The following is a 24,920-nucleotide window of genomic DNA, read 5'->3' as shown; positions in this document are numbered from 1 at the left end:
GGAGAAAGGGCGAATCTCACGGCAGGGCCCGGGCAGGAAGTGAGCGATCGCCTCAGTGCCCAGGACAAAGGGAGAGGGACAGTGTTCCGCAGGAGCGGGTGGAGGCCACTATCCAGTAGGAGCGGGTGGAGGCCACTGTCCAGCAGGAGCGGGTGGAGGCCACTGTCGGCAGGAGTGCAGGAGTGATGGCGTGTCTGGGCCCAGGCCTAGGGCAGTGGAGGCGTCTGAACGCTGGGTCCTCGGTTCTGAGGGGTCTCCTGGCCCAGAGCGCCTGGCCGAGGCTGCCTTGGTCTCTCAGTGCTCTCTGCCCCTCCTCTGCCCGCCCCTGCACTTGGTGGCCCCTCTCATGGTCCCGAGGCTCCTGGGAGGTCAGGCTCCTTCCGAGGAGCTCCCTGTGCTGTGGATGGAGGCCGGTGGGCAGGAAGCCGGTGACTGTGGGGACACTAGGAGGTGAAGGCCCCAGCCCATGCACTGTGGGTGCCCCTTTCCGGCAGTGTGTGTGCACGTGTGCAGATGTACACGTGTGTGCAACGTGTCTGTGTTTACCAGGCATGTCCCTTCCACACCCCATATACAGGAGGGTATGAGTGGCTGTGCTCCATGTCCTCCCGCTCTCCTCCCTTCAGGTGGGTGCTGCGGGCGGCAGGGTCTGTGGGTGGTCTCAGCCTGGAGCAGCGCATGCCTGCACTTTGCGCAGACCCCGGACCTGTCTGCATTACCCGAATTTCCTTTAATTTGTGGAATTTCTAGTAAATGGGCTTAAAAATAAGTCTGGGCGTGGTGCCAGGCAGATGAGGGCAGAAGACACCTCTGTCCCCTGAGGCACAGGGGCAGCCCCCGGATACTGCCGTGAGGTACCCCACCGTGTGCCCCAGGCCTGGACGCCCCTTCCAGACAGGGCTGAGTCCCCTGTGTCCAGGGCCAGGATGGTGAGCAGCTGCGTGGTGGGAGGAGGACGCGTGCTCTGGGGGGCCTTGAGGAAGCTAGAATGTGGCCTTGAGGTTTGTGTCGCTGTCTCCAGGCTCCTGACAGCCCCTCTGTGGCCCTCCTGTGCCCACTGCGAGGCCAACGCTGGGTGGGTATCAGCGGGACCCTGAGGTGGGCCCAGAGTCCACTGGGTGCCAGGGCTCAGGGCTCCAGCCCCAGAGCCAGCACGGGGACGGCTTGGGCCCCCCAGCCCTGCCAGGTCAGGTGGTCCTGGGCTGCCACCCGTTCCTGGCTAGGCTGTCTCCTTGTGATCCCCCCACCTCACCCCTGCTGATTTAGTATTTTTGTGTCTGTCTGATTTACATGAGATTTTCGGCATAATTAGAAATGCAGGAGAACTGTGTCTTACCTCGACTATTTATGGAAGCGATGCAAATGAGTGGGAATGAATATTAATGAGGGAGCACCCGTCCCTGTGCTGGCTGACCCACCCCCGCCTCCTCCCAGCACCCCTAAGGGGAGGGGAGCAGGTCACCTTTTGGGGGTGCCTATGGGCCCTGCCCACGGCTCAGCCTGGGTCACCCCCAGGCCTCCCAGGCCCAAGGGTGCTGGGGGACCCTCCCTGGGTGGGTAAGTGGGTATGGACGCCGGGGCTGGGGAGCCAGCAGGGCCTTTGTGGCTGGAGCCATGGAGGTGCTGGCTGGCTTGGGCTGTGTGCTGTGTCAGGTTCGAGGCTCCCGTCCTGTGGCAGGCGTGTGCCCTCCGAGGGGCCTCCCTTGGGCCGGGGGCAGGACCCTGCCACATGTTTGGAATTCCCAGGCCAGCCCTCCTGGCTTTCCGCCTGGTGCAGAAAGCTCTTTGCGCAGGGCTGAGCTGAGCCCACCCGGTGTGCCCGTGGCCCCGTCCCTGCAGGAAGCGTTCCATGGGCACTGGCGTGTGGCGGGACCGTTCCCAGCTCCAGCACCCCCAGAAATCTGGAAGTGCCGCTGCGCCCCTGAGTCACTGAGCCCCGGGGCTGCCACCTCCCAGGCCCTCTGGAGGGTGCCTGTGGCCGTGGGCATGAGGGGCTCCCGGTGCAGGGGAAGGCAGGGGTCTGGGCTGGGGTGGAAGCCAGGACGGCCCCCTCCTGCACCCCAAGGCCCACATGTGCAGCTCTTGGGCCCTGGCCTGCCCCTTGGCCATAGGGCTGTGCCCCATGTGCATGTGGGGGTCCCCAAACAAAGGAGGCCCAACAGAGGGGCCCGTGCAGGCCCTGGCTGGGTGCCTGGGCGCGACCCTCCTGCACTCTGACAGGGTGGGCATTGCAGTACTGTCCCTCCTGCTTCGAGGATGACCGGTGGCCCCTGGCCCCCCGTGACTTGGTGGGGACAGGGAAAGGGTAGGTGCCTGGTGCCCGGCTGTCCTGTGGGGTGTAACTCGAGCCCCACTTTCTTCTTTCTTCCTCAAACCCAGCTTTGTTCAGGTCTGCAGAGGCTTCTAAGAAAGCAACCGAACACCAGCCCGGGCCCCAGCGGGCAGGCGGGCGGGGCAGCCTGCGGTGTCCTGAGGACACGGCGGCCACCGGCTGTCCTGGTCCCGGCCCCAACGCCCAGTTTCTGGGGGAGCAGCAGCCTCCTGTATATGGGGTGTGGTCCTAGCAGAGGGCACCAGAGGCGAGTGACAGGGGCAGATACCCTATCCCTGGGGACACACAGGAGTGGCCCACAGGTGGCCCCTGTGCAGACCCCTCTCCTGCCCCTCAGCCCGGCAGCCCAGGATCTCAGCTCTGCTGCAGCCTTGCCCCCCGTCCTTACCCTGGACCCGACCCCGACTCCTGCTGTGGGCCATGGTGGGCCCCAGGGTCCGGAGGCTCCCGAGATGTCTGTCAGGCCCGACCCTCCGCAGTCTTCCCCATGTGGCGTCACAGCGAGGAGCATTCCCTGTGGAGTGGGGAGCCTGTGCTGCCCGAGGCCTACTTAGCAGTGCAGTGGCCTGCCTCAGTTTCCCCACACCCACTCTGCAGTGCTCCTCGGTCCCAGGGAAGGGTTCCAGCAGTGCCGTGGAGCTGGGGTAGAGCGGGAGCAGCGGCCAGGTGTCTGGGGTCTGGAGACGGTCAGGGTGGGAATGGAGGTGTCTGGGCTGTGCCACAGTGGGTGCTGCCCTCCCTGTGGGCCCCCTCCGCTGCTCTGGAGACGGAGCCCAAGGAGGCGCAGGGGATCTGCTCCAGTGGGGGCCGAGGGCTCTGGCCGCTCTGCCCCAGTGGGGGCCATGTCTGTGGAACCCAGTCAAGCTCTTATGTCCTGTAAGGTGGAGTCCCTGTGCCCGTGGGCAGCACCCTGTGTGCTCTGGTTTCTGGGCACAGGAGCAACTCACCTGGGCGGGGCCAGACGGCATTTGCCAGGGTGCCTCAGGGCTGACAGGGTCCCGGCTCCTGCCTCCTCCACCAGCACTCTCACCTCCCCCAAATCCCTATCCTCCATGAACCCTGTAACCACCAACACCCTAACCTCCACCAACACTAACCTCCCAACACCCTACCCTTCCCCAACTTCATAACTTCCCAATACCCTCCCCTCCCAACACCCTCCCCTCCCCCAATTCCCTAACCGCCCAACACCCTAACCTCCACCAACACCGTAACCTCCCAACACCCTAGCCTCCCAACACCCTAACCTCCTGAGCACCCTAACCTCTCCAGCACCCTGACCTCCCAACACCCTGACCTCTCAGCATCCTACCCTCCCCCAACTCCCTAGCCTCCCCAACTCCCTAGCCTTCCCCTGCCTTTCCACTCGCCCCAGCTGGCTGCAGGTAAGCAGCAGAGGTGAGACTGGGCAGTCAGGCCCATGTGAGCCAAGTGGTCCAGCTGCAAAAGGGGTCCTGGGAGGGGGAGGCCGTGACCCACGCTGGACACCCGTCTGCTCACAGGGCCGTGGCACGTGCAGCCTGTAGTGACCACAGCACAAAGTGCCCTGTTGAGAAAAGCTGGAGGGGTAGGCGCAGGGTAAGGGGGGTGGGGCCGCTGCACCTCCATCCTGGGACCCCAGTCAGGGGGAGAGATGCCCTGGTGCTGGGGGGAGGGCGGCCATGGGCCCCGGGCACATAGTGGGGCTGCCTGGACCCTCCTCCTGCGCCTGTTTCGGCCTCATTTTCTCCTCCGCTTCCTCCCTCCCGTCTCGGGCCCCACTTCCTCCCCCAGCTCTGGCCTGTCCCTGTCCCGGCCACTCGCCGGCCCCCGCCGCCCTGGAGTAGCCTGGCGGCTCTGCCAGCCGCAGACTGTTTGGAATAGTTTAAATGCTTTGACACACGGCCTGCACTGGGCGGCAGGCGGCAGTTTGCTGGGTAATTCATATGCAAAGCTTCACTATAAATTTCCAGGCTGTCTCCGCCGCCGTGGCCCCGCGAAGCATTTCTCCACGTACAGTACAGTATTTCTGCCATCTTTGTTTGCATCGCAGTGAGTCATCAAAAGTCTGTCTTGTACCAGCACCCTGAGCGCGCATTCCTCTGGCACCGACTCTCCACTGTTTTTAAAGCGGGGCTGGGAGCTGGCATTTACTCGGCTCCCAAATCAAAGGCGGCTATTCATTCCCGGGAGCTGCCTGAATGTCCGTCTGCATCCGGCCTCTTCATTTAGATGCTGAGCGCTGCTGCCCGGGAGAGCCGAGAGCCGGGCTGCGTGCAGCTGAGCCGCGGCCGAGCGCTGCCTCCCCTCCTCCTCGCCTTCCTCCTCCTATCGGCTCCTGCGCCCTCCCCACCCCAAGGGCTCCCGCTCCGTTTGCTGCATTCCCGGAGCAGCTGCGGGCGGCCAGTGTGCGGGCGGGCGGGCTGGCGGGCGGGCGGGCCCCTGCCAGGCGGAGGGGCCGGGGCCGGGGCCACAGGCGGCAGCGGCCAAAGGTAGGTGCCCCCTCGGCCACAACTTCTCCAGGGCTGCGCGGGGTGGGGGCCCCCCTCCTCCTGAGTCCCCCCCCTCACCCCCCGCCCCCCCCCCGCCCACCGCCCCGCCTTTCCAACTCCGGGAGTCTGGGAACCAAGCTGGGGTCCTGAGCTGCCGCTGCCGGCCCCTCTGCCGGACTCAGCAGCCCTTGGTGGGGCAGGGTGGGGGCGGGGGGAGGTGCCCATTGGTCACTGCACCAGCCCCTTCCCCAGCCCCTCCGGGTCCCCGGGCTGGATCGGCTCCTCGGAGGTGGGCTGTGAGGGGCTCCCAACTCTGTGGAGCCCTGGAGCTGGGCTGTAGGTGGGGTGCTCAGGCGCGGAGCCCCTCCTGGGGGGATGCTGCTGCCCTCTGCTGAAGGCGGGGGGGGGGGGGGAGGAGGGGGAAACTCCGGCCAGAGCCCAAGTGACCCCCGGGCCGGGGCAGCTGCCAGAGCTCAGCTTCTCCTGAGAGTTGCTGGGCGCGTGGCAGGGGCCCTTCCCGCTGAGTCCGCACATTCTCAGCCCACGCCGACAGCGCCTGCCCTCTGTCCCGCAGATGTGCCCCGCGCGGGTGCCGGCCTGAGGGAGTAAGGACGCCGCCCCCGCCATGTCCCAGGTGCTGCACATCGAGATTCCCAACTTTGGGAGCACCGTGCTGGGCTGCCTGAATGAGCAGCGCCTGCTGGGCCTCTACTGCGATGTGTCCATCGTGGTCAAGGGCCAGGCCTTCAAGGCCCACCGGGCCGTGCTGGCCGCCAGCAGCCTCTACTTCCGAGACCTGTTCAGCGGCAACAGCAAGAGCGCCTTCGAGCTGCCGGGCTCTGTGCCGCCCGCCTGCTTCCAGCAGATCCTGTCCTTCTGCTACACGGGCCGGCTGACCATGGCGGCCAGCGAGCAGCTGGTGGTCATGTACACAGCCGGTTTCCTGCAGATCCAGCACATTGTGGAGCGTGGCACGGACCTCATGGCCAAGGTGAGCTCGCCCCACTGCGACTCGCAGACCGCCATGGTGGACGATGCCAGCTCGGAGCCCCAGAGCCCCTGCAACCAGCTGCAGCCGGCTGCCGCCCCCTACGTCGTGTCTCCCTCGGTGCCCATCCCGCTGCTCACCCGAGTGAAGCATGAAGCCGTGGAGCTGCCGCCGGCCACCGGCCCGGGCCTCGCACCCAAGCGCCCGCTGGAGATGGGGCCCCGGGACGGCTCCGTGGCAGCGGCCAGCGCCGCCCCTCTCAAGCTGCCCCGGGTCTCCTACTACGGTGTGCCCAGCCTGGCCACCCTCATCCCCGGCATCCAGCAGGTGCCCTACTCCCAGGGGGAGAGGACCAGTCCAGGCGCCAGCAGCCTGCCCACCACGGACAGCCCCACTTCCTACCACAATGAGGAGGACGAGGAGGACGACGAGGCCTACGACACCATGGTGGAGGAGCAGTACGGCCAGATGTACATCAAGGCCACCGGCGGCTATGCAGGTGACGCGGACGGGAGGGCGGGGGCGGGGCCCCAGGGAGGATTTGGGTTTGCTTTCGTGTTTGGGCCACTCCCAGCGGTGCGCGGGGCTCAAACTCGGGTCAGCCGTGTGCAAGGCAAAGGCCCTACCCGCTGTGCCATCTCTCCAGCACCCTGAGTAACGGCTTGAAGCTTAAGCTTTGGCACAGTCAGGTGCTAAGCCGAGTGAGAATGCTAGAAGTGCTTTTGGTGGTCAGGAGAGAGAAGGCCCGGGTCGGGGCTGGGGACAGGCAGAGCTGGATCAGGGCTGGGGGACAGACAGGGCCAGGTCGGGGCTGGGGACAGGGAGATCCTGGGGTCAGGGCTGGGGGCACCCAGGGCTGTGCCGCGGGCTTCCGTGACTGGGGGTTGGAGACTGGTGCTGTGTGTGATCAGCATTAGGTGCCAGCCTGAGGCCCTGGTTCTTCCTGAAGTGAAGAATCCACAGCCCAGGATTGGGCCTTCCCGGGCCGCAGACCCCAGACCCTGAGCCCGTTTTCCTGGTCCCAGCAGGAGGGGCTGTGGGTTATCCCTGTGGAGGCTGCAGAGCCCAGCCTGGCCGTGTCCTGCCTCCCTCGCTGCACCTGGCCACCCTCTGCTGTGGCACCCACAGAGGCTCCCGTGCCCACGAGATGGGAGGGAGCCCCAGAGCCTGGTCCAGCCCTGGGTGCGAGGCTGGGGCCGGGTGCCACTGATACTCAGCCTGGTCCCATAAGTGGGGCATCGAGGGATGATTTCCTGGTGGAAATCTAGGTTATTGGCAGTGATGGCCAGGCGCCTCCGCAGGCTCTGGGGACGCCGGGGGCCCCAGCACCCCCTTGGGAAACGTCCTCCTGCCCCAGCCAGCCCTGGCACCACGCTTCCTGCTGACCCCACCTCGGAGCACTTGTGGCCCCCGCCACTGTCCTCACGGCATCCCCCTCCACTGCAGGGCTGCAGTGCCCCCGTGGCGATCCCGTACTCTGCTCCCGGGGGCCTCTCCGACCCGGGTCCCCGAGTGACTGGCTCTTGAGCCGTGTCCTGTCCTGTGTGTCCCCTCCCAGAGTCTGTGGTTCTCGTGGACAGACTGTGACTCCCGCAGCAGCGGCCCCTCCAGATGAAGGGACTTCCCGGCTCCCCCAGCCCGGCATACACCCAAAGCGTCTGCCCAGGGCGGCCCCCTGCCCTCAGCTCCACTTCCCTGCAGCCTCCATTCCCTCAGCCCCGAGGGGCTCCCCTCGCCCGCCTGTGTCAAGCAGCCTCGGACTCCATCCGATTCACGGTCACACGGTCAGTGCAGGCATTGCCCCTCGGCTCCTCCCCGCTCAGCTCTGGCCTCAGTATCCCCGCTCCCAACTTCCTGTCACCCCCTTTTGTCTGTTCTGGAATCTCTATGTGAGGGACTGGATAGAACATGTTTCTCATGGACTCTGCCATGTGTGGGGACTCATCTGTGGTCCCCTTTGTCCCCAGTGGCCTCGTGCTGAGTCTTGGTGTGAGGGGGCACCACTGGTGGCCTCTGCCTGAGGCAATGACAGAGGCCCTAAGCGGCTTCCTTGGGGCCTATGGCTCACGTGACTGGCCTGCCCTGGCCTCCGGGTGGCTCAGGCAGCGCGTGGCATCTCCCACGGCGGCCATCCACGCCGGGCTGCCTGGGCCTCTCTCCTAGGATCCCACTGGCTCCCTTTTCCTCGTGAGTTCCCTCCAGCCTGCGTGGCTCTGGCTTGGGGGCCGGAATAAGACGCACGCTGTGCCCTCGGCATGTTCTGAGCGAGCCTGTGCCCAGGACGTGCTTTCTCGCATGGCACAAGGCCGGTCTCCGCAGAGCCCCTTGGGCCCGCACTTCTGCCAGTGCTGTTGTTGGTTATGGGAACATTCTTGATGCTAAATTGACCCAGTTTCCCGTCATGGTGTGGCGTGGCGTGGCCTGTGTGTGCCCCGAGATGCGGGAGCAGTAAGCGCGGTCCTGCCCTGCTTTCGTGGCCTGACTGCTTCATTTGGAGCTGGAGACTGTTCCCACATCAGCTCATTACCATGGGTCGGGGACAGGCCTGCTGTCTCCTCTGTCCCCCCTCGCCCGCTGGCTCTGTGGCTGAGTGGTTTCTTCTCGTCGCTTCCCTGAGCTACCCGGCTCCGTGCCTGTCCCCGCCTGGTCCTGCCTCAGTCGTGCATGTGTGGCCCGGCTTGAGGCAGAGCAGAGTCTTGGGCTTTGTCCCTTTGGGGTCCAGTTGTCTCTTGGCCGTTTTCGTCTGTACTCGTCTGTGTCCTTCCGCTTCTGTCGTGGCTGTGCCAGTGGAGTCTCCCGCTTTTCTCTGGGCTGTTTGCCGAGAGCTGCGCGTGCTTGGGTATTCAGACCCGAGCCCTGTGTTGGCGAGTGGCATGGAAACATTCTCTCCATGCTCCTATTTGTCTCACGTTCTTAAAAGTGTTGCTCGGAGAAGACATTTGTGCTTTTTGTCATTTATTTTGGCGTTTCCCCCCAGTGTAGGGGTGACCGTGGGCTGAGAGGTCTGGCCCGGCAGTTCCCAGGCGTGAGTTCTCCTGCAGATCAGGCAGTGCGAGGGGACCCTCCCGAGGCTGCGCGAGGCCAGTGGCTGGGTTTGGTGGCAGCCCGTGTGGAGTTCCTCATGGTGGGGCCATCTCCCTCCCGCGGGGATGCTGCTCACCCAGTCCTCCGGCCCTTCTCCCCTTGGAGCTGGGACAGGCTTGGCCTCCGTCACGGGGCTCTGTGACGCTCCCACACACTCGCTCCTCAGTGCTCACGCTTCCTGGCCACCAGAGTTGTGGCCAGCTGGGGTGGGGCCCTCTCCTCTCCCTCTGGGCTTCGGTGCAGGCAGCACCTGCTCATGGCACGGGGGCGCACAGAACAGAGCCGCGAGGGCCGCCTGTGGGGTGTCCGGGATTCGAACTCGTGACCTCGTACCCTCGAGGCCAGCGCCCTGAGCTGTTTCCAGGGCGCCCCATCCCTTCCTGGCTGACGCACACTTGACACAGGAGGATGCCGTTTTCAGGCGCCTGCAAGAACTGGGCATCAGTATCGTCAGGTGACTCCAAACAAGCCTGGGTACTGGCCTTGCCACACGGGGCTCTAGTTTTCTTTCGAAGAATTCTGAAATGTAAAGAAGCTCTTTCACGTCTACTCACGTCCATTGACTCATGTTTTCCACCTGGGACTATGGCCCTTTACTCAGAGACTCTCTCGGACTTTTTTTTTTTAATTTTTTAAATTTTATTGAATGACTGTGAGATAGTCACAAGCTTTCATGTTTGGGTTACAATTTCACAATGATCAAACGCCCATCCCCCCACCAGTGCACATTCCCCACCACCTATATCCCAGGTATACCCCCCCTCTCCCACCCTCCCCCTGCCTCTATGGCAGACAATATTCCCCAGACTATGTCTCTAATTTGGGGCATTATAGCCTGCAACACAGACACTGTCTCTCGGACACTTCTTGGGCCCTGGGGTTTCTGTCTCCTCTAGGCTGGGCCTCAGGCCACTCAGCCCTTCTGTTTGGGGGGTGCCCCACCCTCAGCTCCCAGGGCCTTCTCCTGGCTCTGTACTTTGGGGGTTGCTCCTGGCAGTGCTCAGGGGACCATGTGGTGATGGGGATAGTCTGGGCCCCGCCCCCACCCCACCATGTGGAGCCAAACTCCAGCCCTGGTGCTGGTCTCTCTGGCCCCATGGTGTTTAATTAATTAATTAATTGGCTTTAGGGCCACAACCAGCAGTGTCCAGGACTCACTCCTGGCTCTGTGCTCAGGGATCACTCCTGGGGCTGTACTCAGGGAGCATATGGAGTGCTGGGAATCAACCCAGGTTGGCCGAATGCAAAGCAAACATCCTCCCCACTGGCCTATGGCTCCGACCCATCCCACGGCCTTTCTGAAGCATCTCCTGTATCCAGCAGGAGACCTCTCGGGCCGGATACCTGGGGAGGGGTGTTCGCATGGTGACCTCGGGCTGTCCTCTCTGTCCCCCGAAATTGAGCCCCTGTTCTCCCCATTGGAACCTCATCCCCCCACACCCCCATTCTCCCCCATCAAAACCTCTTTCCCCCACACCCCTTTTCCCCCCCATCGGAACCTCGTCCCCCCGCACCCCTGTTCTCCCCCATCGGAACCTCGCCTCCCTGCACCCGTTTGTTCTCCCCATTGGAACCTCATCCCCCTGCACCCCTGTTCCTCCCCAATCCCTCATCCCCTGTGTCCAGCTCTCTCTGCCAGGTCAGGCCCCCATGTGCTGGCCACTTCTAGTGCCGTTCCCAGAGTGTGTCCGGCTGTCTTTAGGGTGCTTCCTCAGGCCCTTCCCCTGTGGCGCCCCTTTGGGCTGCTGTACCCACTCCCTGCTTTGCTTCTGGTGGGGACCCTCTGCCCCTCACCGGAATTGGCAGTCCTGTGCGGGGCCTCTGCTGAGCCCCCCTCTGCTGCACCCCGGTGGCTCCCGTGACGCCGTGTGGCGGGGACTGTTTGCGCCCTCCCCTCCCGGCACATGGTGGCGGCCAGTCAGGCAGCCACCCACTCCCTGAGCAGCCCTGTGCCCCGAGGAATGGCCACATAGGTGCCCAGCAGAACGTGGTGACTGGTCCCCGTTCAGGGGCACCCCTCGCCACCCTCAGCCCAGGCTCGGGGGCTGGGAAGGTGGGTGCAGCTGGGGGCAAGGAATGAGCTCCAGGCCGCCGCACGCGAGGTGTCAGCCCTGAGCCCAGGAACCGCCTTCTGGAAGTTTCCTTGAGACTGTTCGTGCTTGTTTCTTGGCCCTCCCTCTCCTGGGGCTCTCTGGATGCCGGGATAGAGCCCAGGTCAGTGGCTCTCTGACCAAGGTCTCCCTGAGCCCCAGCTGGGTCTTTGGGGTACCTCTGTACCCCATACAGCACATGCTTTGATGGCTGGTGGCACCCCCAGTGCCCATGAGGAAGGAGTGCAGGCCTGGAGACGTGGGATCAGGGAGCTCTAGGGCAGGAGAAGGGGACATGCAGGGACAGGGGCACGGGAACGGGGGCAAGGGAGCATGGGGGGCACAGAGATGGGGGTGAGGGGTGGGGGCACGGGGATGGGGGCGGGGTGCAGCGCTGATGAGTGACAGGGCGTTCACCGGCATGCCGGCATGTTCTTAGGGATCTGGTGGCCGCTGTCCCAACTGGTCTGTCATGTGGCCTGTTTTTGTGCAGCCCAGAGCTCAGGGTGCTTTTGTGGGGTTTGGGGGTGTCCGTAGCTGGCAGTGCTCCGAGACCGTGGCCGTCCCCCCGGCTGGTTCTCGGTCATGCTGCCGAGGACAAGGACGCAGCAACAGGGCGGGGAGGGGCTCTGGATACCAGCTCCTCTCTGCCCCGACACCCCAGGCCACCCAGGCTCCAGCACCCCGAAGGGCCACCCCCAAGCACTGAGCCCAGGGAAGCTCGGTCTCCTCTCAGGGTGTAGCCCCCAAACAAGGCAGAGCAAAGATTCGGCCGCCGGCCGGGCCGGGCGAGACTGCTTCAGCTTTTCTGCCTGGGCCTCATCCCTACCTGGGACAGGCAGCCAGGCTGAGCCCTACCGACCGGGCCCGGGATACACTCTGCCCGTGTGCATGCTCTGAACTGCAGCCCAGCCTGCCCTGCGGGAGCTTGTTACCAATGTTTTTGTGGCCCCCACATTCAGTTACCTGACCCCGCAGTAAAGCCAGGCTCAAGACCAGAGAGACAGCGGGGTGGGGGCTTGCCTTGCTCGCAGCTGTCGCAGGTTCAGTCCCCGGCTCCCCATAGGGTCACTCCCCAGGAGAGTGACCCTGAGCTCAGGCAGCAGGGTCCAGTCGCAGGCCGGCTGGGGGGCAGCTTTCAGAGCTGCTTATCGGCCTTTCCCTCTTGTGTCTTTACAGGGACTTGCTGGGCATTCATCACTAGATTCGTCTTTTTATTTAATTAATTAATTAATTTAGGCTTTTGGGGCCACGTCCAGTGATGCTCAGGGGTTACTGCTGGCTCGATTCTGGCTGTCTGCAGTGGTGGGGGCCAGAGACACGTGAGGCCCACCTGGGTTCCCACTGTCTCCGGCCCGTCAGGCCCAGCATTGGTTCATGGTCTCTCTGCTGTCCCAACCCTGTGTCCCGGCCACATGGCCTGGCCCTGCCCAGGCTGCTCGTGCCCACGCATCATCAGTCACGCGGTTCCCCGCGGCAGCGGTGAGGTGATGCTTCTCTCGAAACATGCTGTCTTTCTTTTTATTTTTGTTTTTTTTGGGTCACACCCGGCGATGCTCAGGGCTTACTCCTGGCCCCACGCTCAGGAATTACTCCTGGTGGTGCTGGGGGACCCTGTGGGATGCTGGGGATCGAACCTGGGTTGGCCGTGTACGAGGCAAATGCCCTCCCTGCTGTGCTGTTGCTCCAGGCCCTTCACTGTCTTTCTGAGTGTCACCGTGAACCCATGCTGTGATGCAGGCACTTACCACGTGATGACCAGGCTGGGCGTGTCGTTCTTGCCCCCACCCTGCTCAGCACCACAAGCAGCTGCTGTACCCCTTCCCCCTGTCTGTACCCCCTCCTCCAGCAACACCCCTTCCTCCAGGCTGCACCCCTTCCTCCCAGCTGTATCCCTTCCTCTTGTCTGCACCCCTTCCTCCAGCTGCACCCCTTCCTCCCAGCTGCACCCCCTTTCCCGACTTCGCTGCTATATCACTGCTGAGGGTAGCACAGGTTAACGCTTCAGTCATGTGGACATTGCACCCATTTCCACTGCCCATCAGACATCGGGGTCGGGTCCAAGTGACACTAGCTTGTTGGGTGGTTCAGTGTCCTGGCCTCAGGCTAGTGCCATTGGAGCCCACTGTGCTCCAGAACAAAGGTTCTCATCGCAGCCTTTGTTCCCTCCCCGGGGCTCTCTCAGCACCCCACTCCTCCTGCTGGGTCCGCCCCATGCGCTCAGACATGGCTTGCTCCTGGCAGAGGGCTCGGCCCGCGGGATGCTTCCATCTTTTCTGACGTCCTTTTGTGCTTCCACCAGGTGCTTGTGGCCGAGCCCACAATCTCTCTGTCTGCCCTATGGATTTCCTCTAAGAGGGTCCTTCGTGTGGCCCATGGCTGCCGACCGATTGTCCCCTCTGCCCCTTACCCTGTGTTCTGCCCTATTCTCCTCTGCCACAACCCTCCACCTGGATCTCTGACCTGCGGCTTGCCCATGTGGTCAGGCACTCTTCGTGGCTGTGCTCAGGAGTGGCCCCGGTGTGCTGGGGAGCCCCTTGGCACTAGGATTCAGACCCAGGTCAGCCACGTGCCAGGCAGATGCCTGAGCCCTGACGCCTCGGCCTTGGCTCCTGCTGTCTTGGGTTCCGCTGCTTTGTCTTGAGTGCTGGCCCTGTTTCCTGACGTGGCAGTGCCACCCCCCGGGGCTGCTGGGGATCCAGAGGACAGTGGTAGCCTCAGGTGCGACAGGGGGCCCTGGGGGACATTTTTTTCTGAGAAGAGGGTGGTCCATCAAATTGGCTTGGGACCCTGTGGACTAAGCAGTGCCTCTGAAGATGGCTTTGGGGTACCAAAGAGCAGGCGTAGGGCTGAGGCACCTCCTTGCATTCGGTCAACCAGCTTCCCTGGCTGAGCTGTAACCAGGACCTGGGTCCCCAGGCTCCCGGTCCTCAGTGGGGACAGTCTAGCATTGTTCCCGTGTATGGAGCTCCAGCCTTGACTGAGTAGTGACAGTACCATCTTGACCAGAATTGGGGTACAGGGGGGCACCCACAAACCCATTCCCAGAGGAGCATGGGCCAGACCCCACCCCCAGCTACGGCCTCCTGCTGTCCCCTGTCCTGCTGCAGGCCTGAGAGCTTCCTAGGACGAGGTCGGTGGGGACAGACCCTGGGGCCCATCTCCCACACCGCCCCTGCTGGACACCGCGTGACACACATACCCACACACAGCCGGCGGCCGCGCCTCACAGGGCCCCGAGGGTGACTTCTGCGCTACCTGTCCCCAGACCAAGTCCGAGGGGCTTAGGAAGGGTAAAGGGCAGGAGGACTCTGGCCAAAATAGGGGCCAGAGCCACAGTGGCGACTAGGTCGGGGGGGGGGCAGAGGTGGCAGTGGTGCTGGGAGTAGTGCCCAGAGGGAGCTCCAAGCCTTCCGAGGCACCACCCAGAGGGGTGTCAGCCGGGCCTGGGGCTGAGTCAGAGCTGCCTGCTGTCCTGGGCCCTGAGTGGTGCCCTCCAGGGCATGGCCTCCAGCCCTGCCTGCCCACCCAAACCTGCCTCCTGTCCTCCAGGTCCCACCCATATCCTAGCCCCGCCTCTCTCCTCCCATGCCCCGCTCCTCATCCCAACCCACTCCATCTCCTCTTAGCTCCACCCACATCACCTAGCCCCGCCCATCCTCTTAGCCCCGCCCTTCTGATGCCTCCATGCCCCGCCTCTCATCACCCAGCCCCACCCCCGCCCCACAGCCTCTTAGCTCCACCCACTTGCCCTTGCGCTCCAGCCACAGCCCTCCGGGGCCTCCAGGCCCCATTCCCACCTGCTGGTACAGTGGGTGCCTTGGCTTGTGCCCTGCACTCCACTCCGCTTCCTTTTCACCTTCTCCCCTGCCAGGTGCCTTCACCCTGTGAGACAGCTGGGACCCGGTGGCTCCTGCCTTTTAGCAACCGTGAAATGTGGGCATGGCCACAGTGGTGGTGTTCTGAGCTTGCTTATTCCTGGTGACCCCCAGCTGCAGCTCTCCCCGTTGCTGATGCCCGTGTCTGGCTTCACCAGACAGGCCCCTCCGCCCACGACTCTTCCACGGCCGCTGTGCTTGCGGCCAGCCGGCGCCATCCCCCACTCTGACCACGGGAGGGTGGGAGCGCGGCAGATCCCTGGGGACGCTGTCACTCCACGTCCCCGCCCTGCCCAGTGTGCCTCCCCGCGTGCGGAGTGAGTGAGGCTTCGAGGACCCTCGGGCTGGGGGCCGGATGTCTGGGCCCTGCTCCTGCTCGCCAGCCCTGCCCTCCTGCCCCACCTGCTCCTGCCCCGCCTCCACGCTGACCGGCCCTGCTTCACACCCCGCCTCACCCGCCTCACTGTCCCTGCTGCGCCCGCCCCTGGCCCTGCCCGCACTTGGTGTGGGCAGGTTTCCCTGAGCCTTCCAGGAAAGCGCAGCCCAGCCGGTGGGGCTCGTTTGCATCTTTCTCTGGGCTAATGACTGGGAGCATCTTCCCATGTGTTAATGTGCCATCTGTCTCTTCTCTGGGGAAGTGTCTGTTCAGAGCTTTTGCCCATTTTTAAAATTGGTTGCTCACTTTGACCACGGGGCCTCCGGGGGGCCCTGTCTCGGCCTGGGGGGCTGAGCCTCCGCCCAGGGGCGCAGGAGCGGCTCCACCTCCACCCCTCCTTCCCGATATTTCTGTGGGTCTTTGCTGACCCAGAGGGACGGGCTGCGGCAGTGCCCAGGGCCTGTGGGGGGCAGCCAGGAGGGCCTGTGTCCAGTGGTGTGGACAAGCTTCTTTCCCACGTGCTGTGTGCTGGCCCTCCTCTCTCCCTTTGCACCGTCAGAAAGATTTAGCATAGCTCCCGTCCCCCTCGCTCTGCCAGGGTGCCTCGGAGAGTGGCTGCCGTGTGACCTCAGCCGGGGTGTCCTGGTGCGCCCCAGGCTGCGGGGCAGGAGGCAGGGAGGACGGGCCAGCATGTCCTTCACCTCCACGCCTCAGGGACCTGGCCTTGTCCATTGTGACTGAGTTCCTGGGCGGCCTGCTCTGACCCCCACTGTCTCTGAGCCCATCTGCAATCCCCAGAGGCCGGAGGGCAGCGGGGCACACAGGAACCTGCCATGGCCTTGGGGTGCAGGAAGTGCCCCGCTCCCCACTGGCTTTTCCCTGTACCCTGCACTGTGGCCCTGGTTCCCCAGAACTGGGTTGTGAATTGGAAGGAGCAGTGTTTGGGGGTGCAGGGAGAGGTGGGGAGAACCTCTGCAGATGAGCTGCTCTCTTTGGGGTATTTTTAGCGGCGGCAGCCCGTAGCAGAGCAGAAATAGAAGAGGCTCCGGGCGTGTGAGCTGACAGGTTTGGCTGTGGGGGCGGGGGGGGCATGTCTGTTCTGAGATCTGTGTGTATGGGGTGTCGTGGCCGGATTGTTCTGCGGGGTGCACACTGCAAATGCCTCGTGCCATGTCTGTGTAATCCGGGGTGGAGGTAATTGTGCTTTAAAATATCCACTGGGAGCCGGAGCAATAGTACAGCAGGGAGGGCACTTGCCTTGCATGCGTCTGACCCAGGTTCAATCCCCGGCACCCCAAAAGGTTCCCCTGAGCACTGCCCAGTGTACCCCTCCCCCCAAAAAAACTGAAATAAAATGTCAGCTGGCCGGTTTTCCTCTGTCCTTGGGCCCAGGAATTCTGGGTTTGGAAGACTCTTCAGAGGGGCCTGTGATTGCACCCCTGGCCCCATTCCCCAAAGAAACGGGTGAAGGGCAACCCAGATCCCCAGCAACCCGGCTCTTTCTGGCCTGACTGCAGCCTCCTGGCTGGCCCAGGGGGATGCCTGTGCCCCCCAACGCACGGGGCTCATGCTGCTCCGCTCACAGTGGGAGGCTCAGACCCCTGACCACAGCATCGCCCTGCCTGGCCCTAGGGTCACAGTGCACACGAACAGAGCGGTCCAGCCAAGAGGCAGCCTGCCCCTACTCTGTCCTTCGGCGTGGGTGGAGGCCCCACACGGAGAGCCTCTTCCTACCTGGAGGAAGGGTGCGTGGCTCCAGGATCATCCTCGGGACCCGGGTTCTCCCCCACCCCCGCCCGGACTGTCAGGATTGGACCAGAGCTTAGGGGCCGTACACCCCCATCCTGCTGGGGGCCGTTCCCATAGGCATGCTCCCCCCCACCGGTGGCATCTGGGGGAGGAAGTGGCCCCAGCCTGACTGGGTGATGCTCGGGGCCCTGTAGGCGAGGACTGGGTGCCGAGGGTGAGCTTGTCTGCTCCTGGCGCCCCCCGGGGTCTGCAGCACGCCCAGATGGCCGGGCGGGAGCCCCGCACAGGTGCCCTGCCAGCGTGGTGGCTGCCCCTTCCTTCCCCAGTACTGCAGCTGCTCCCCAGCCTCTGCCTGGTGGGCACTTTCGGGAAGCCCCTTCCCTGTGTGACGGCTTCCCAGGGCCTCGGGGGCAGCCCTCCCGGCCCCCTCAACCTTCCGTAGGGGGCAGGGCCGCAGAGCGGGAGTGGACGTGCCGTGCACGCCTGTGCCCACCCCAACAGGCTGGTTCTGTGCCCACAGTGCAAGAGAAGCCAGAGCCAGCGCCCTTGGAGAGTCGCTCCTGTGTCCTCATCCGCCGGGACCTGGTGGCCCTGCCCGCCAGCCTCATCAGCCAGATCGGGTACCGCTGTCACCCCAAGCTCTACTCCGAGGGGGACCCCGGGGAAAAGCTGGAGCTCGTGGCAGGTGAGCCCCCTTGCCCCCCCCCCCCCGTGGTTGTCTCTCCCGCGGCCCTGACAAAGCTCATCACCAATCAGGGCGACAGGCCGGTCCCTGATTTCCTTCCAGAAGAATGTGTCATTAGAGAAGTTATTCAATTGAATTAATTTAGCATTTTAATTGAATCCCCGGGGCCAGTGGCGCTGCTGATTGGCAAGGCCTGCAATCACGGTATGTTTTAATTCCGGCACCGCCACAGCCCCTTTGGGCCGGGCTGGTCCCATCCTGAGGGTGGGTCTCAGGGCCACAACTGCCCCCAGGACTCCGGCGGCACTGGGGAGTACGTGGCTGTAGAATGGAGGTGAAGGCCAAGGTGCTACTAGCCACTAGTGGTGGTGAGCAAGTGCCAGAATGTCCCCTTGGCCATGAAGGGAGGCCAGACACTGGCCAGCCTGTGTCCCCTCCCCTGCACCCGAGCTCGTCCCTGCATGGCTTCCTTGTGGGTGGGCTCCGGGGGCTTCTCTGGGGAGCCTTGAGGGGCGGGTGCTCACGGTTTGGTGGTAAAGCCGTGACAGACTGTAAGGGGTACCCAGCCCCGGTCTCCAGCCTGGCCCCCGGCTCTGACCCCTGCCACCACCCCACCCTCGGAAGGGCTCAGAGGACCAGAGCAGGCTGCGTCGGGAGTTCCCTTGTGGCTCGATGGGGCTCCGGCCCCCTGGCCCCTTCTGCCCCGTCAGCCGGGGGCACAGGCAGGTCAGCTGGGTGCCAGGTTGGTCCTGGGCGATTTTCCTTCCATCAGCTTTCTGACCCTCCCTGCGTCCTGCCACCCCTGGAAGGCCCTGCCCTGGCTCAGTTCAGGGGTCAGTGAGCTTCACTTTTTGCTCACACACAGGCTCCGGGGTCTACATCACGCGGGGTCAGCTCATGAACTGCCACCTCTGCGCGGGGGTCAAGCACAAGGTGCTGCTGAGGCGGCTCCTGGCCACCTTCTTTGACAGGTAGGTGGGGGGGGCTCCTGGCCACCTTCTTTGACAGGTAGGTGGGGGGGCTTGGCCACCTCCTTTGGTAGGTGGGGGGGCCGCATTGCCGCTGGCCAGAATTGGAACCCCTCTTCTGAGTCATCATGTGGGCTGCATTCCCAGGGTTGGAACAGGCCTGGGGCCACGCGTGTGTGTGCATGTGTATATATGCACTTGTGTGCATGTGTAAGTGCATGTGTGTGCATGTATGTGCATGCATATGTGCATGCGTGAATGTGTGTGCATATGTGCATGTGCATGTGTGTGTGCTTGTGTGTGTGCACGTGCATATTTGCGTGCGTGTGTGCACGCACGTGCATGTGTGGGCATGTGCATATTTGCGTGCGTGTGTGTGCGAGCGTGCGTATGTGTGTGCATGTGTGTGCGTGCATATTTGCGTGCGTGTGTGTGCGTGTGTGAGCGCGTGCGTATGTGTGTGCATGTATGTGTGCATGTGCATATTTGCGTGTGTGTGCCTGTGTGCGCGCGCGCGTGCGTATGTGTGTGCATGTGTGTGTGCGCGTGCATATTTGCGTGCGTGTGCGTGTGTGTGCATGTGTGTGTGCGCGTGCATATTTGCGTGCGTGTGCGTGTGTGTGCGCGCGTGCGTATGTGTATGCATGTGTGGCCTGCAAGTATTTACTGCCCTACCAGGAAGGTGAAAAGTCACATCTACAGCCCCCACCTGACAGCCCCTGGGAGAGACACCCCCAGGGTCCCCGCGCCTCACTTGCTGTCCCCCCTTAGAAACACGCTGGCCAACAGCTGCGGCACTGGCATTCGCTCGTCCACCAGTGACCCTAGCCGCAAGCCGCTGGACAGCCGAGTCCTGAACGCTGTGAAACGTGAGTCGAGGGGGCGGGGGTGGGGCAGGGCGGGGCGGGGGTGGGGGTACTGGGGAGCTGGGCCCTCAGAGCCGAGGTGTGCATGTTCTTGGTCTGTTTCCAAGTGTGATGAATTCAGCTGCAAAACTATTTTAATACGTGAAATAGATCTAATTTTCCTTTTTGAACAAAACCCCTTATTTACATTTTGGGGTTATTTTGAGCCTTTGCCATCTGCTTGGCGGCTTCTGCCTCCCGCTCCTGGGTGCTGGCGTGGAGCTGGTCCGTCTCCGACACCCGCCCCCCGCCCCGGCCCGGCCCGCGCCAGCAGTCAGACCCCTCCCTGCGGGCGTGCTCTGCGGGCGGGTGGGCGGTCGCCGGGCGCCCTGCCGGGGAGTTCTCACGGTGCCCGCCCTGTGCCCACCCGCTGCAGTGTACTGTCAGAACTTCGCCCCCAGCTTCAAGGAGAGCGAGATGAACGTGATCGCGGCGGACATGTGCACCAACGCCCGGCGCGTGCGCAAGCGCTGGCTGCCCAAGATCAAGTCCATGCTGCCCGAGGGTGTGGAGGTGTACCGCTCGGTGATGGGCGCGGCCGCGGGCCTGGACGCCGACTTCCCGCCGGGCCTGGAGCCGCGCGTGTTCGAGCGCAGGCCCGACGCCGCGCCCCTCGCGGGCCTGAGAACTGAGGCCGGGAGCGCCGACCTGGGCGCCGCCAACGCCGCCTTCGAGGCCGGCGAGGAGGCCGACGGCGCGGGCTCGGTCATCCAGGAGGTGGCCGCCCCGGAGCCGCTGCCCGCCGACGGCCAGAGCCCGCCGCGGCCCTTCGAGCCGGCGGGCGGCAGCTCCAGCCGGCCGCAGACGCCGGCCCGGAGGCAGGAGGGCGCCTACCCCGGGCCCTTGTAGAGCCGGAGGGACAGAGGGACGGTACTAAAGCTGCATGCATGCCCTACTAATCCAATGTGATCAAGCCACTCACCTACTGGGCTGCTACTGTTGCCTGAAAACAATGTGATTTTTACCCTGCTTGTATCAAACTGACGAAGGTAGTGCATCGTTATACTGTAACGATCGGGACGGGCGGAAGGGCCCTGCCCCGCCTCCTTCCTGACATTCTGAGTTACTGAGTCTAACTCCCCACCCGCTCCAGGGGCCGCAGCCTGTCCCAGCTCCTGCCGCCGCTGCTGCTCCAGGGACTGGCTGGGCATAGTCCCGGGACCGGACATCCCCCGCGGGCGCTCAGCAGGACTCCGCCCCCAAGGGCCAAACTCCTTGTTTTCCTTTGTCCTAAGACTTGTCCACCATGTGTGAAGGGGTGTGTGTGGGGGGTCAGAGTGAAGTGAGTGATGCGTGTGCCTGTGTGTGTGGTATGCGCACCTGTGTACCTGTTGGTGAGGTATGGGCACGTGTGCATCTGTGTGCAGTACCTGTCTGTCTTTGTGTGCGGTACATGTGTGCACGTGTGTACCTGTTATGTACAGTATTGTGCACACATATCTGTGTGAGCATACACACTCGTGTGCTGACTGAGAGACATGGGCCGGTGCATGTACACGTGTGTGAGCCCATGTGCCGTGTGTGGGCCCGTGTGCTGATTGTGTGTGGGTGTGGAGCAGGGGAAGGTGAGTGGGACTCGGCCTTCCCTCCCGCCCCTCACCCTTTAGGTCTCTTCCCCCCCACACCCCTCGTCAGGCACCGAGTCCTCTGGGGGCTACGCTCGCCTCCTCAGCCACTTGGAATTGTTTATTTGTTTTTGTCTTAATTCAGAAAAATTTCATACATGGTTTGGAAACGTTCAGACCCCAAAAAGCAAAAAAAGATTTAAAAACAGAGAAGTGGGTTGGAGGGTGTTCTGCCACCCTCTCTGAGCCCACCGTGACCCAGGCAGGTCCCTGAAGGCTCCCTGGCCCCACACCCCCCGTGGGGCCGGAGTCCAGTGAGGAGGCTCTCGGCCTGCACCCCTGCCTGGAGCTTGGTGGGGGCCTGCGTGCAGGGGCAGGGACCGGCTTGCTGCTCCGAGGCAGCCCTGCGGGCCTCACCCCATGCAGCCCGTGTGGGGCGTCCAGGGGGGCATGTCTGCCTCCTCCCTCCTCCCCACCCACGCTGTGGAGCCCTCTAGAACAATCCGCCAGCACCTGGGAAGGTGATCGGTGTTCTGGGAGCCGCTGCACCCTCTCCCTGTCCGCCTCCCTCCCCTGGGGGGGCTGCCAGGGGCTGCCCAGCCACGTACCTCCTCCCCGGCTTGGGCCCCCTGGGCCCGGGACCAATCCTCCAGACTGTGGGGGCCCCGCCTGTGCTCTGGAGCTTCCCTTCATCGCCGACCCCCCCCATCTGCACTTTAATTTGACCCTCCCTGGGGACCTTCCAGGACGGGCCCACCTGCCCTAACTTTGACAGAGAAGCTCTCTCCTCTCTAACGTGGGGGTCCCCACCAGCGCAGAGGGGGCCGGCGGGCTGCAGGAGGATTTGCACTAATGTGCCCGCGGTGGTGGGCAGGAGCTTGGCGACGGGCACAGCTGCTGATTGTATCCGCTGGGCGCTCCCTCGGCGTCCGGAATGTTCCTGAATGTTGTATGGGGCGGGCGACGGTGGGCCCGGGCTCCTGGGGCCTTCAGAGTGCCTTAGCATCTTTTGATCATTTTTCCCAAGGGAAACCAATTAAGGAAACCATCCCCTCCCCACTCTGTTTACAAGACACTCGGTCCCGTCCTGTCCCGTCCCGCCCCAGCTCAGTATTTAGGAGATGTCGCACCTCGCGCCCTCGGCTTGATTATTAGCAATACGCATATACTACATAGTCTATTCTACAGCTAAGTCATACCTGCGCCTTCGAGGAAGACGGCCTGTGGCGGCTCGAGGGCCGGAGGTCAGTAGGAGGGACAGGAGATGTGGCAGATACTGTGAGCACGCCTCGTACTTGAACTGTCTGTCTGTGCACTGTGCCGGGCGCCCGCAGCGGGCGCTTCACTTCACGTGGGATTCGGCTTCTCACTTGGCCCTGAACATGGATGCCGCGGAGAGCCCGGGCTGGCTTCTGGGGGAGGCGGGCCCATCTGGGTGGGGCCTGGCCGCTCAGACGGGTCACTTTATGGGACACTCGACCGGTGGGCCGGGGCCCGGGGCCTTCTTGTCGACACCAGAGGCCGCCCGGAGCTTTAGCTACTGTTGGAGAATGTCCCTGTTGAAGGGACTCCCCAGCCCCGTGCAGGGCTGGGGCTGGAGGTTTCAGAAGTGGCAGAGGTCTTTGGTGTGTTAGTTTGTTTGAGAACGGGAAGAAGCTTAATGCGGAGTCAAAGGCTTTCAGATCGGACGACCTGCTTGGATCAGCCGCATCCATTGCTAGCGTTTTGCACATGATTGTAATTTTTATGTCAGAAGAAGCCAAAACTTGCAATACTATTTTTAGCAGACAAAAAAACCCGAACTAAGTGTAAAATGTATAAATATTTTTGACTTGAACATTTGGATGGCGCTGGGTGCGAACAGCCATTCATCCTTTGGATGGAATGTTTGGGCAGAGACTTTTCTGAAGGAGTCGGCTGTCCCGGGCGCCTGGGGGTAGCTAGTACTGTAGCTCACGACTGTTAATAAATCCAGTTCTCTGAGCGCCAGCGTTGCCGAGCTGTTCTTTCTGTTGGTCTGTTTGCTTGTCTGTTTGAAGGAGGAACTCCGGGCTCGCGCTCCGTCCTCCCCCCTGTATCCTGCTCGCTGCCACACACCCGCGTGGTGGCCACTGGCGTTCCTTACACACAGCAGGATGTGATCTTACTTGTAAAGTGCTTTGTAAACTTCACATTTACAAAATAATAAAGTCAGTTCAAACCAGTTTCCTTCACTTTGCTCGGCCAGAGACACAGAGAGGGCAGTCGGGCAGGGGTGGGTGACCCACTGTCTGGGGACATCCAGGTACGCCTCAGGGCAAGGCCATCCCCAGGTTCTGCTCCCCCTCCTCACCGGAAGGTCCTGCAGGGGGACAGCTGGGGGGTCAGATACCCGGGGCAGTTTGCATTAGTGAGAGGGAGAGGCTTCCCCGGGAGACTCCCTTTGTTGTCTGCAAACGGGAGCAGCCCCTCACCCCTGAGGACCCTGCCAGGGAGTGCCCCCTCCCCGCTCCCCCTGCCGTGTCCTGGGCCAGCTCTGCCCCCACGTGGATGGAGTGGGGATGGCGGCACGTCACCTCTAGACCCCAGCTCTGGTCCTTGGTGCCCACCCCCATCCTTCCTGATCCCCCTGGGTTCCCACAGGCCAGGGTAGGGCTTGGCTGTGGTCCCTCCCGTGGGCCTGTCTCTGATCCAGCTTGGTCACCCCCGGGGCGAGGATCCGCAGAGCTGGCCCGGGAGTCCGAGTTCCAGGAGGGGCTCTCAGAGCGGCCCTCTGCGCAGGGGCCAGCCTGAACTGCCTCTTGGGCCAGCGCTGGGGTCTCACCCCCTGCGACCTTCTGGACCTTCATCCCCCACATTAGCACTCGGTGCCCAGTGACTGACCCGCGCCAGGCTGCTGGACCCCTCATTGGCGGGACTGGGCAGGATTGGGGTGTCCACAGCGGGCAGCACCAAGGCCTCTCCTGATGCATCACGCCCCGTTCTGGGGGTGCAGGCCCCAGCTAGGAAGCTTCCCCAGCCCCCGAGCTGCTGGCCCTGGCAGGTTTCGTCAGGAAAGTGACCCCAGGAGACTCAGGACCCTGACAGGCCCAAATGGCCTCGACCACTGGCAGCGATCCTGGGCCAGGGAAGTCCAGCCCCTCAAAGGACCACTGCTGGCCAAGCCATCGTGGCCTCTGGCTCATCCTGACACCCCCTTATGGAAGCAGGTGACACTCAGGACAGGGTGAGGCCTGGGGGTCAGTCAGGGGAGGCTGCTCAGCCCGTCCCAAGGCTGCTGCAGACACGCTCTCTGGGGGATGCCCCCGGCGGCCTGGCCTTGCCCCTGTGGGTGTGGTGAGACCCCAGCTGCCTCTGCCACCACATTGTGCCCCTGGAGGCTCCCGAGCCCCCAGAGACCCCGCAGGGAGACAAGGCCGCGGGTTCTGCGTGACAGAGACTGAGGCTGGGACGGGAAGTGGCAGGTGTGGCGGCCACAGTATCGGGTCAGCAGGGCACTGCATAAACCCAGGGGCGGCGAGGAGCTGGGGGGACTCCTGGAGCAGACCAGCACCTCGGTCCTCACATGGGCTGGAGGCTGGTCTGAAAAAGAAGGGGTCTCGGGACACTGCCCGCCTCAGGTCCTGGTACTCACTCCTGCCAGCACTGGCCTTCGAGACCCACTGGCGCCCTCTGCTGCTGGGTCCCGGTGTGCATGCCGATTCAGGTGTGCGTCACACGCACACAGAACGCACGAACACCTACACGTCTCTACTGTGCATGTGTGGGCACACATGTAACACCCATGCACATCACACAGGCACACGGGTACAGCAGACACCCACGGTGCAGTCCTGGGCTTGCAAACACA

General features: G+C 63.4%; 1 protein-coding gene across 2 annotated transcripts in view; it reads left to right on the top strand.

Annotated features, from left to right (window-relative positions):
* Positions 1-23,295, top strand: part of NACC2 (NACC family member 2) — a 40,690-nt gene extending 17,395 nt beyond the window's left edge. Inside the window, exons 1-6 of one of the 2 annotated variants that reach the window (XM_055124109.1) lie at positions 4,457-4,803; positions 5,378-6,290; positions 17,489-17,653; positions 18,519-18,624; positions 19,393-19,490; positions 19,903-23,295. In XM_055124109.1, the coding sequence (XP_054980084.1) occupies positions 5,429-6,290; positions 17,489-17,653; positions 18,519-18,624; positions 19,393-19,490; positions 19,903-20,375 (1,704 nt within the window). In that variant the 5' untranslated portion in view covers positions 4,457-4,803; positions 5,378-5,428 and the 3' untranslated portion in view covers positions 20,376-23,295. Of the gene's footprint in view, positions 1-4,456; positions 4,804-5,377; positions 6,291-17,488; positions 17,654-18,518; positions 18,625-19,392; positions 19,491-19,902 lie in introns of those variants that run through there. The other variant, XM_055124108.1, reaches the window with a different exon arrangement.
* The last annotated feature ends 1,625 nt before the right edge of the window (positions 23,296-24,920 follow it).

The sequence above is a fragment of the Sorex araneus genome, chromosome 1, assembly GCF_027595985.1.
Source record: "Sorex araneus isolate mSorAra2 chromosome 1, mSorAra2.pri, whole genome shotgun sequence".
NCBI lineage: Eukaryota > Metazoa > Chordata > Mammalia > Eulipotyphla > Soricidae > Sorex > Sorex araneus.
This window is presented reverse-complemented; position numbering and strand designations above follow the sequence as displayed.